Here is a 12,840-nt window from a genome sequence, read left to right as displayed (position 1 = left end):
AGGGCTGGCACTCAACGCGAGTGAGGGGAAAGGGTGTTGCTGGCTCTGGGAAAGCAAACCAGAAGTCACGGCGGATGTAGTTTGGGATGGTGGCTGGATGTATGTCTGGGGGCAGCGCTTGGTGGTGGGCTAAGGGGAGACGTACAGCTTTGTTGGGTGTTGGGGGTGTGGGGCGGGGAAGGGACTGGATTGGCAGGAGTCTCAGAGAGCGTGGGGGGGGGGGGAGGAGAGAATGAGACAAGGAGGGGGTAAGACGACAAGTCGAGGTGGGTGGGGAGAAGGAGTGTACTGGGGGATAGAAGAAATGGAGCAGAGAAGCGAGTGAATGGGGACAGGGGAGGTGGAGAGAGGGAGTGGACGGGAGGATGAGGAGAGGGTGAGTGGACAGGGGAAGAAAGAGGGAGTGGACAGCAGGTGGAGGAGGAGTGGAGCAAGGGAGACGGGATGGCAGCCTGAGAGAGATGGAAAGAGTGGTGGAAGAGAGGGGAAGTGAGTAAGGAAGGGAGGACTGAGGGGCAGGGGAGGGTGTGGCTGAGGTGGGGGGAGGGAAAGAGCAGGCAAAAGAGGCAGGAGAGGAAGGTGGGGGAACAGCGATTCAGAGCGGTGGGTGAAGGGGAGAGGGAGGGGCAAGAGAAGGAGGCAGGGACAGGGAGGGAGAAAGAGAAAAAAGGGAGAAACGAGAGAGAGGGGGCGAGAGAGAGGGGGGCGAGGGGGGGGGCGAGGGGACGGGGGGGGGGTGGGGAGAGAGAGGGAGCGGTGCAAGGAGGAGAGATGGAGGGAGGCAGGAGGTGGTTTTAGTTGAACAGGCAGGCCGGGTAGTAAGTGTACTGCCCAGTGCTGCTGCAGGCTGGTGCGACCGTGTGAACCAGGCATTGGGGTGTCCCAATTAACAGAGACTGTACTTGTATGTGTGTCTGTGTGTGTTCAAATGCAGCAGAGCAACCTGATTGGCTTCCATCCATCTGGTAGCGTCCTGCAAGTGATTAAACTCCACGAAGGCGAAACCACGGCTCTGACCTGGAGACAGCATTCAAATACAGACGGAGTGTGTTAGTTCATCACAACAAAGGAGCCTTTCCTCAGCAGGCCTCAGAAACCCTGTTTGCACGGGCAAGTCTGATGTAGGGACGGGAAAGGGGGGTGGGAGGAAGTGAACGAAATGACACCGGCTGTTACCCAGGGCAGCCTGGCCCCCTAGGACGGATGCGTGAACGACTCCAGAGCTGGGGGAAGAGACCCTCCCCGAGTGCTGGGAGGGGAGCCAGCCCCCCGTCGCAGGGATCCCCTCGGGACAGCCACCTGAAAACAAACACGGGGTTCCCTGCTCGATCCCAGCAGCGAGTGCTCTGTACCACTCCCTGGCAAACTACCATGAAGAAAAATAAAAGGAAATCAAGCCTCCTTCCTCAGTGGGACAACTGCAGCACAGCACACAATGCAGGAATAAAAGGCCACTTCACCTCAGAGAACTGCATACATCGCACACAACAGGAAGGTCAGTTTAGATCGTGCATCTCTGCGCAACGTCCACCCACCTCGCCCTTTAACTGGTGACCTCAGTTATAGAGGCACAGGCCCTGGGGGTCTTACTTACAGGCTGGATTCGGACCTGACCTCTGAAAATAGCAAGTGGCAAGATAGTGGATTCAGTCTCACCTCACCAGCCACTCATTCCGTGCAATTTACACGGTACCCAGCCCCACCAACCCTCTCAACAGACGGTTCCAACCTACACTGGCCGAAACAGATGTGTGGGGCTTACTTAACTGGACAGTAATCCAAGGTGTGGGAGTTATATCACAGGAGAGTAATCCAGGGTGTGGGAGTTATATCACTGGACAGTAATCCGGGGTGTGGGAGTTATAACACAGGAGAGTAATCTGGGGTGTGGGAGTTATAACACAGGAGAGTAATCCAGGGTGTGGGAGGTTATATCGCTGGACAGTAATCCAGGGTGTGGGTGTTATATCACTGGACAGTAATCCAGCGTGTGGGAGTTATATCACTGGACAGTAATCCAGGGTGTGGGTGTTATGTCACTGGGCAGTAATCCAGGGTGTGGGTGTTATGTCACTGGGCAGTAATCCAGGGCGTGGGTGTGATATCACTGGACAGTAATCCAGGGTGTGGGAGTTATATCACTGGGCAGTAATCCAGGGTGTGGGTGTTATATCACTGGGCAGTAATCCAGGGCGTGGGTGTTATATCACTGGACAGTAATCCAGGGTGTGCGAGTTATATCACTGGGCAGTAATCCAGGGTGTGCGAGTTATATCACTGGGCAGTAATCCAGGGCGTGGGTGTTATATCACTGGACAGTAATCCAGGGCGTGGGAGTTATATCACTGGACAGTAATCCAGGGCGTGGGAGTTATATCACTGGACAGTAATCCAGGGTGTGGGAGTTATATCACTGGGCAGTAATCCGGGGTGTGGGTGTTATATCACTGGACAGTAATCCGGGGTGTGGGAGTTACATCACTGGACAGTATTCCAGGGCGTGGGAGTTATATCACTGGGCAGTAATCCAGGGTGTGGGAGTTATATCACTGGGCAGTAATCCGGGGTGTGGGAGTTATATCACTGGGCAGTAATCCAGGGTGTGGGAGTTATATCACTGGACAGTAATCCAGGGCGTGGGTGTTATATCACTGGGCAGTAATCCAGGGCGTGGGTGTTATATCACTGGACAGTAATCCGGGGTGTGGGAGTTACATCACTGGACAGTAATCCAGGGCGTGGGAGTTATATCACTGGGCAGTAATCCAGGGTGTGGGAGTTATATCACTGGGCAGTAATCCAGGGCGTGGGTGTTATATCACTGTACAGTAATCCAGGGCGTGGGTGTTATATCACTGGACAGTAATCCGGGGTGTGGGAGTTACATCACTGGACAGTAATCCAGGGCGTGGGAGTTATATCACTGGGCAGTAATCCAGGGTGTGGGAGTTATATCACTGGGCAGTGAGCCAGGGTGTGGGATTTATATCACTGGGCAGTAATCCAGGGCGTGGGTGTTATATCACTGGGCAGTGAGCCAGGGTGTGGGATTTATATCACTGGGCAGTAATCTGGGGTGTGGGAGTTATATCACTGGACAGCAATCCGGGGTGTGGGTGTTATATCACTGGACAGTAATCCAGGTACGGGAATGCAGGGGTTATATTACTGCTTTTGCAAGGTTTGTAGCTCAGGTTGAGGTGTAGGGTGTAGGTTTGCTCGCTGAGCTGTAGGTTTGATATCCAGACGTTTCATTACCTGGCTAGGTAACATCATCAGTGGCGAACTCCAAGCTTCACTTGGACGTTACCTAGCCAGGTAATGAAACGCCTGGATATCAAACCTACAGCTCAGCGAGCAAAGCTACACTCCTTATATTACTGTCAATAATCTATTGAAGTGCCAGCGAAGTTGTCATATGGATGAACAAATGCACTAACATCATGCAGGAAGATTGCCAACATTGCCTGTTCTGGGACAGTGACTCAAGACGTACACAACGTGATTAGCTCTTAGCTGCCATGTGAAGAGCCCCAGTAAACCTTGCAACCAGCTGCAGAATTGCTCCATCTTCGCAAGGGCGATGTTCACCGATCCTTCCTGGGAGACCCACGCAGTGGGCGTGAATCACTGCACCCGGAGAGGGAAGGGACACCCGCCATCGGTGGCAGGCAAGGGGCTTGGCCTTTGCTTCCTCAACACCTCCCCCATCTCCCTTCCCACCCCACCCCCACCCCCAAACAACCCGTCTGTCGAAACCCTGTACTTGCCCATGCAAAGAGAGTGACCCTGCTCTGCCGAGTCTCATCTGCGCACAGCCCTGCCTGTGCCACACTTTCACCAGCCCCAGCCCGGGCCCTCCCTTCACAACCACCTCCCCACCCACCCCGGTACCGAAGGTCAGAGGGCACAAAGCACACAGGCCCCTCCTGTGAATGCGAGGGACCGTGCGCAAGCCTAGCTCACCCTGGGAAGAGTGAGCTCACAAGAGATGGGAACCACTTTGTTGCACCACAGCTCAGAGGGACGGGAAACGGGTAGGGAGTCAGGGTGGGGAGATCAATGCATCCAAGAACACAAGTGATGCCAATTGCATAACTTACCGACTTACCGGATAGCAACAACCCACCACAAAGCCATCACACCCCACATACAAAGCATAAACATCAATAAAATTCCCATGAGATGAGATACTCTTTTCTTTTTAACGGAAACACGCTCATCTCCAAGGAGCAAAAAACTGGAACTTGCACCGTTCGAACTTTATGAACTTTGAAAGGAGAGTTGCGGGGGGTGAGGAGTTGCTGCATAAACACAGAGGAAAGGAGCACAGGGACAAGCTGATGTGGGAGGTAATGAGGGTGCTGGAAGAGACTCGCGGCAGAGAAATGACGATCGAACTGCTGCTCTCACATTCTCCCCGCGCTCTCTGGGGGCGGTGGATGGATCTTTCTGCCGAATTAGCTGATTGGATTTATCAGAGACCTTCTTACCCTCTGCCCACACCCCGTACAAGTGGAAACATCTCAGCACCGACCTGCTCGAACTCTCCCCCTCTCCATTTCAAAGACCTGAACCCTTCCGTATTCAAGAGGAGGAGCCCCCATCCTGTTTGACCTTTCCTGATCATTACTGCCCCCTCAGTTGTAGGATCACCTTCGCCTCCTCCTCCCCCCCAACAATGCTATCGTGCTATCCAGCACCCCCGCGTGTTTGATACGATGTGGAGCCCAAAATGGTTCATGGATCTCAGAGTTCAACATCACTCCTGTTTTTTTTAAGAACAATCTCTTACAGAGTGAGTTGCAAAAGGACTGGGAGATGCCCGAACACCAGGCCCTGTTTCGAGGCAGGTAGAGGGGATCCAAAGAAGTGCCCACAATAACATAAACTCGTACAAAATGTACAATTTAGGAGATGGATACCCCACACAAGCCCTGCTCGCCCACTCAATACCATTGTGGCTGCTTTGATTGCCATAAACTCCTTATCCCCCCTTGCCCTTCATGAACCTCTCCCTCTTGCCTGAAAAACATTCAAAAACTCTGTGCCCCACCTCCATTTCAGGAGAAAACGGTGGAAGATTCACCACCCTCTGAGATACAGGAATAATAACGGGTCATCGCTGTTTTATACAGGCGATTTTTCAAGAGTGATTCCCCCACACTACCTCGCCACATCTACCCGTGTCGAGACTCCCTCGGGATCTTAAAGGTTGCCTCTCACTCCAGAGGATAATAAGCCCATCCGTTCCTCGATCTGCCCATTCCTGGTATTACTCTGGAAGACTTTCTCTGAGCGGCCTTCAACACACTGTCATTTCCTTCCTTAAATAAGATGATCAATACTGTGCACAGTAGTCCAGATCTGGTATCAGCAGGGACCACCATATCCTGGTATTCATTTCACCACCACTACCAAACAGCCTCGACCGCATCTCCGAGCCCTCACCGCGCAGGATAACCTGCTTTCCGAAATTGCTATGGAGGAGTGGGGGGGTGCAGCAAGAGCAGAAATGCACGATTCCAACATGCTAAACCAGGCGTTGGCAGTGGGAGGAGTGGAGTTGTTGGGGGGGGGGGGGGGGGGGGGGGGTAGAGGGACAGTAAAGAGGAGGAGGTTTAAAAGACAAAACAGATTCAAAAGATTCCTCTTCGAAGAACACAACCAACAGCGGGGCCCTTCGGCTCTCTACGCTCAACCACATGCGGCGACATCCACCACAGTCCAATCAGCAACCTGAAACCACTCACTGGAACAGAGTGAGAAAGGGGAGGGGAGGGTGGCGAGGGTGGCGAGTGCCGGCGGCGGGGGGGGGGGGGGGGGGGGGAAGTGTACGGAGGAGCTGCAAAAGGAGGAGACCTCTCTCAAAATCACCAACAGACTCTCACCTGAAGATTTGTTCCTCATTAGCCGCACCTCCCGAGGCTGGTAGCCGGCGTACTGCAGCTGGACCCGGATCTGAAACAAGACAGGGAGAGGCAGCGAACTCTAGTGGTGCCTGACAGATTCCTTTCGCACATACCCCTTCCTCACGCCTTATACTCCTCCCGCTCCCAGGCTGGCAAAGCCCAGGGAGGCACAATGGTGGACAAGAGGGACAGCTACAGCATGGGGTTAGGTGGAGAATAAAGCACTCTTTTCAACTGGGAGTACACTGCAAACTCTCCCCCCCCCCCCCCCCCCCCCCCACACACCCCCAACCTCCAAAATCAAACACTCCCAGGACAAGGACAGCACTGGGTTAGTTACAGAGTAAAGCTCCCTCTACACTGTCCCCCCCATCAAACACTCCCAGGACAAGGATAGCACGGGGTTAGTTACAAAGTAAAGCTCCCTCTACACTGTCCTCACTCAAACCCTCCCAGGGACAGGGAGGGAACATGGTTAGATAGAGTAATGCTCCCTCTACACTGTTCCCCCCCATCAAACACTCCCAGGGACAGGGACAGCACGGGGTTAGATACAGAGTAAAGCTCCCTCTACAATGTCCCCCCCCATCAAACACTCCCAGGGACAGGGACAGCACGGGTTTAGATACAGAGTAAAGCTCCCTCTACTGTCCCCACATCAAACAATCTCAGAACAGCGGCAGCACAGGGTTAGATACAGAGTAAAGCTCCCTCTACATTGTCCCCCCATCAAACCCTGCCAGGGACAGGGGCAGCACGGGGTTAGATACAGAGTAAAGCTCCCTCTACACTGTCCCACCATCAAACACTCCCAGGGACAGGGACAGCACAGGGTTAGATACAGAGTAAAGCTCCCTCTACGCTGTCCCCTCCATCAAACACTCCCAGGGACAGGGACAGCACGGGGTTAGATACAGAGTATCTAACACAGACACAGATATAAAGCTCCTCTACACTGTCCTTCACAACCACAATGTCTGAATCTGGGGTTCTACTCGAGGGCAATCAGGGGTTTAATTTCCATCTGGCAAAGGGATGTGCTACCACAGTCAGCTTTGCTGTAAGTACAACTTCTGGTCTGTCAGTTCAATTACCTAATGCCCTAGCAGCGAAAGGCAGGATAGAGAGTGGATCTCTGCAGCTGATCAAGACAACCCCATCGCTGAACACATCGCACGGCCATAATGGGGGTGGGAAGGGGTTGGGGTTCTGATCCTCACAGAAACGTTCAGGCCTTGTTTTCACACACTCTCTCTCTCATACGTACATCGTTTTCGGTGGCTGCTTGAGGCAGCATCCGGAGCATTATGATCTTGCTGGCTTTCTCATCACCGGACTCGCTCCTGTAGTCCTGGTCCCTGTAGTCCCCGTCGCCCGGGAAGCTGAAGGCCTCTTCTGTGTTCTCATAGCTTTTGTAACTGTCGCTGTCCTCTCTGTATTCCTGCAGTGGGTGGTATGGCGAGAGGGTTAGCACCAGAGGCAGGTCAACAAATAGGGCTTGGCAGGATTACACACACTCACAAATACACTCTCGCACAGATACACCCAGCCAAACTCAACGTACATTTACCTATCACTACAAACTTGCACGCAAGTCTCCCGGCACAGACACCCACCACACAGGGCCCTGTCACAGATATAGACACACACACACACAGAGAGGGCCCTGTCACAGATATATACACACACACACACACACACGCAGACGACACTGCCACAGAGACACACACGCAGACGACACTGTCACAGACACACACACAGACAACACTGCCACAGAGACACAGACACACACACACACACACACACGCAGACGACACTGCCACAGAGACACACACGCAGACGACACTGCCACAGAGACACACACACGCAGACGACACTGCCACAGAGACACACACACGCAGACGACACTGCCACAGAGACACACACACGCAGACGACACTGCCACAGAGACACACACACGCAGACGACACTGCCACAGAGACACACACATGCAGACGACACTGCCACAGAGACACACACGCAGACGACACTGCCACAGAGACACACACGCAGACGACACTGCCACAGAGACACACACACGCAGACGACACTGCCACAGAGACACACACACGCAGACGACACTGCCACAGAGACACACACACACAGGTCACTGCCACAGACACACACTCGACACTGCCACAGAGACAGACAGACAGACACACACACACACACACACACACAGAGGACACTGTCACAGGTATACACACACGCACACAGAGGACACTATCAGAGATACACGCACGCGTGCGCACAGAGGACACTGCCACAGTTACACACACACACATCCTCACCCACAAGACCCTGTCAGTTTTCCACACAGACACACCTTGTGACAGAAGCATAGGTGCTGTCACAGCCACCTCCTGCATTCACTGATATATGTTTCCAGGCATCCAAATACCCATGGTCCTCTCCTGTATCTTAGGCTATGTCCAGATTTTGTTTGGTTCATTTCTGCTCTCTCTCTCTCACTCACAAACTGTTGATGAAGGTTTGGTTTGCATACCAGTACTGTGATTCCCACCCCTGCCCTTCAGCAGTGAAGCCCCACTCGAGTGTCCAAACTGAAGCACTTTTAACTGTGGCTGTGAGGCACTGAGGGGAGATGGGAGAACAAGATCCGCACACACACAAAGTAACATCACAAAACTGCATGCGCATACACACATAGACTGCACTGTGACAGCAACACAGATGCTGCATAGCGACCTCCTGCGTATCGTGACGCACACAACCAGCAGGTAGTGAGAAGGGGCAGGGGGGAGGAAAACAACAGAATAAACAGTGCCATTCAAATCTCGGGTAATTCACGTGGACAGGGAAGCAGCAGGGAGAGGGATGGTGGGACATGAGAGTGGAGAGAGCGAGGCATCAACAGGTGGAGAGAGGACAAAGTGGCAGCTGCGGCTACATAAATAGAACAGAATTGCATTCAAATGAGCAAAATGTATAAGTCGCCGCTTACAGTGCCATCACAGACACAGCTTCCTTAATTACTAGATATGCAAAATAAAAAATAAATACAAGTTCAGACCTTCCAACCCAGATCAGGCTGGTACCTGGTCTCCAGTCTGTACCAGGTCTTGGCCCCAGACCGTGCCAGGCTTCACCTCGAGGTTCACGAGGCTGGGAGATCGTTCTGGAATCACCTCGATACCGGCTGACAGCCTCGGGAAGAGGAGTGGCCACAGGGAAACTTATCAACACGGCGGCACCTGGGGTGATGGGCCAACGGTTCCCTTGGTCACCGTGCCACCACGCCATCCCTTCTCTGGGCGGGAAGGGAGACGGGCAGCAGACCGCACTGATTCGGAACTCAGTCGGAGCTGGGCAGAGCTGGCTAGAGATAAGGGGGTGGGGGGGACGGTGAAGGGAAAGTGCTTAAGCAGGACGAAACAGGTAAAGCTCTACTCAATGCACATCGTTTCACAGAGTAGTGGTGGTGGGGCTGTGTTCAAATGCTGCAGTTCTGCTGAAATGAAACACCACCACCCTAACCCCCTAACCCCGTCAATATTAAAGGATTAAACCCCGCTGTGGTTCGAACGTTACCTCGGACTGATCGTAGTTCCTGTAGTCCTGCTGCAGGTACTCCTTGCCTCCGTCACATTCGTACTCTCGGTCGTACGACCTGTAATCCATGTCCCTGTAGTCGTGGTCCCGCGTGTCCGGTACCTCGTCTTTCTTACGTTCGCTCCCGTAGCGCCCCATACGTTCTCCCCGGCTTGCTCTGCAACAGGACGCGCAGGTATGAGGCGCTGCTGCGCACTCATTGCGACCCCTCGACCCGTCCCTGACCCCCCCCGAAAATGCTGACTCGTGCAAGTACAATTTCCCGTGTGCACGCAGGAGGGCTCGCCCTGGAGCAGGACTCTGAGCACAACCTCTTGCCCGTTCACCAGGATGCTGGAGGTGGGAGAATGTACATCCCTTCCCTTCCCTCCTCCCCTCCCCTCTCCTCCCCTCTCCTCCCCTCCCCTCCCCTCTCCTCTCCTCTCCTCTCCCCTCCCCTCCCCCCCCCCCCCCCCCCCTCCCCTCCCCTCCCCCCCCCCCCCCCCCTCCCCCCCCCCCCCCCCTCCCCCCCTCCCTCCCCTCCCCTTGGGGGCTTACCGTCTCCAACAAGAGAGAGAATCTAACTATCGTCCCCTTGACGTACAATGGTGTTACCATCACTGAATGTCCCCCCACCCCCAACTATCAACTTGCTGGACATTATCGCTGACCAGAAACTGAACTGGACCCAGCCATATCAATGCTGTGGCTACAAGAGCAGGTCAGAGGCTGGGATTCCTAAACAGAGTACGTACCTACCTACCCCCCCCCCCCCGACCCCCGGCCCGACTCTCCCCCAAAGCCTGTCCAACCATTGAAATACACAGTGCAGCTCCAACAACATGTCAGCAGTTTGAAACTATCCTGGACAATGCAGATGTGGTTGAACATTCGGTCCCTACAACACCGATGCACAGTGGAAGCAGTGTGAACCGTCGAAAAGATGCACTGCGGCGATTTACCAAGGATCCTCCAATAGCGCCTTCCAAACCCGACACACACACCCCGACTCGCGTGCGCGCACACACACACACACCGACTCATGTGCACGCACACACAGACACAGACACACACACACACACACACACAGCCCCGACTGGCAGAGAGGTCAGCCGTTTCTTCAGTTGAGGAGAAAGTGAGGACTGCAGATGCTGGAGATCAGAGCTGAAAATGTGTTGCTGGAAAAGCGCAGCAGGTCAGGCAGCATCCAAGGAGCAGGAGAATCGACGTTTCGGGCATGAGCCCTTCTTCAGGAATGAGGAGAGTGTGTCCAGCAGGCTGAGATACAACCCAGATGGCCTCCTTCTTCAAAGACCACAATTTCCCCCCAGACGTGATCGACGATGCCCTCCACCGCATCTCCTCTACTTCCCGCTCCTCCGCCCTTGAGCCCCGTCCCTCCAATCGCCACCAGGACAGAACCCCACTGGTCCTCACCTACCACCCCACCAACCTCCATATACATCGTATCATCTGTATTCATTTCCGCCACCTCCAAACAGACCCCACCACCAGAGATATATTTCCCTCCCCTCCCCTATCAGCATTCTGAAAAGACCACTCCCTCCGTGACTCCCTTGTCAAGTCCATACCTCGCACCAACTCAACCTCCACTCCCGGCACCTTCCCCTGCAACCGCCAGAAATGCAAAACTTGCGCCCACACCTCCCGCCCCCCTTTACTTCCCTCCAAGGCCCCAAGGGATCCTTCCATATCCGCCACAAATTCACCTGCACCTCCACACACATCATTTACTGCTTCCGCTACACCCGATATGGTCTCCTCTATATTGGGGAGACAGGCCGCCTACTTGCGGAACGTTTCAGGGAACACCTCTGGGACAGCCGGACCAACCAACCCAACCACCCCGTGGCTCAACACTTCAACTCCCCCTCCCACTCCACCAAGGACATACAGGTCCTTGGACTCCTCCATCGCCAGACCATAGCAACACGATGGTTGGAGGAAGTGCGCCGCATCTTCCGCCTGGGAACCCTCCAACCACAAGGGATGAACTCAGATTTCTCCAGTTTCCTCATTTCCCCTCCCCCCACCTTGTCTCAGTCAAATCCCTCGAAGTCAGCACCACCTTCCTAACCTGCAATCTTCTTCCTGACCTCTCCGCCCCCACCCCCACTCCGGCCTATCACCCTCACCTTGACTTCTTTCCATCTATCGCATTTCCAACGCCCCTCCCCCAAGTCCCTCCTCCCTACCTTTTATCTTAGCCTGCTGGACACACTTTCCTCATTCCTGAAGAAGGGCTCATGCCCGTTCCTTCAGTTGCCATGTCCAAGTCCTGGAACTCCCTCTCCCACGTCCCTATTTCACACCGCCTTCTCAAAGGACAATTAGGGACTGGCAATAAATGGTTGACTTTGCCAATAATTCCTCCTCCCACTGAACAAACACAGATATTTTCAATCTACAAATAGGGGCTGGAGGCACACTGGTGGTCCCTATAAAAAAACACAGGCCTATTGAAGTTACCGCTTGTCGTAATCCATCCCCAGCTTCCAGACTGTGCGCACCTGCGCACTCAGTATTGTTTAGATGTCGAACCGTTGAGTGTCTGCACCTCCTTCTCTCTCTCTCTCTCGTCTGTCGTTTAGCCTGCAAAATAGAACACTCTTGTCAGTGCTGACTGGTCCATCCACCTGCCTCCGTGAGAAACAAAAACCAAAACACATACCAAAAAAAAAGGGAGGGGGGGGAAGCGGAAGGGGATGTGAGATATTTGCCCCTCTCTCTGGTCAGCCCTGTGAGTGACACACCATTCACTCTCGATTGTTATCAGTGGGAATAAAGAAGATCATCGCTTCCCCAGAAAAATCGCAGCTCAGGACCAGACAGGATGTCACAGGGCTGAAATACCTCAGCTGCCCTACGGCCAAGTCTGCAGGAATAGTCGGACCGCAGCAGCCAGAGTGCAGATTCCACTCGGACTGGTGTGTGTCACCTGGAGGAGTGCAGTGATGGCCTTCAGGAGGCTACTGGGCAACATAGCACGGAATATGAGACAAAAGATTAGATTAGATTACCTACAGTGTGGAAACAGGCCCTGCAGCCCAACAAGACCACACCGACCCTCCGAAGAGAAAGCCACCCCCCTATATTTACCCCTGACTAATCCACCCAACAATACAGGCAATTTAGCATGGCCAATTCACCTTACCGGCACATCTTTGAACACCCGGAGGAAACCCACGCAGACACGGGGAGAATATGCAAACTCCACACAGACAGTTGCCCGAGGTGGGAATTGAACCTGGGTCCCTGGCACTGTGACGTGGTAGTGCTAACCACTGAGCCACTGTGCTGAGATCGGCAGAGATTA

General features: G+C 53.9%; 1 protein-coding gene across 6 annotated transcripts in view; it reads right to left on the bottom strand.

Annotated features, from left to right (window-relative positions):
- The window catches only part of LOC132809019 (RNA-binding protein 10-like), a 46,566-nt gene that overhangs the window by 31,748 nt on the left and 1,978 nt on the right, over positions 1–12,840 (bottom strand). For all 6 annotated transcript variants that reach the window (XM_060822392.1, XM_060822390.1, XM_060822395.1 and 3 more), the window contains exons 2-6: positions 11,994–12,116; positions 9,504–9,681; positions 7,180–7,353; positions 5,892–5,961; positions 944–1,017 (exon numbers count right to left, since the gene is read on the bottom strand). In XM_060822392.1, coding sequence (XP_060678375.1) covers positions 944–1,017; positions 5,892–5,961; positions 7,180–7,353; positions 9,504–9,681; positions 11,994–12,010 — 513 coding nt within the window. In that variant the 5' untranslated portion in view covers positions 12,011–12,116. The remainder of the gene's footprint in view (positions 1–943; positions 1,018–5,891; positions 5,962–7,179; positions 7,354–9,503; positions 9,682–11,993; positions 12,117–12,840) is intronic.

This window comes from Hemiscyllium ocellatum, unplaced genomic scaffold (assembly GCF_020745735.1).
Source record: "Hemiscyllium ocellatum isolate sHemOce1 unplaced genomic scaffold, sHemOce1.pat.X.cur. R, whole genome shotgun sequence".
NCBI lineage: Eukaryota > Metazoa > Chordata > Chondrichthyes > Orectolobiformes > Hemiscylliidae > Hemiscyllium > Hemiscyllium ocellatum.
The sequence above is the reverse complement of the archived record's forward strand: the minus strand, read 5'-3'. Positions and strand labels throughout refer to the sequence as shown.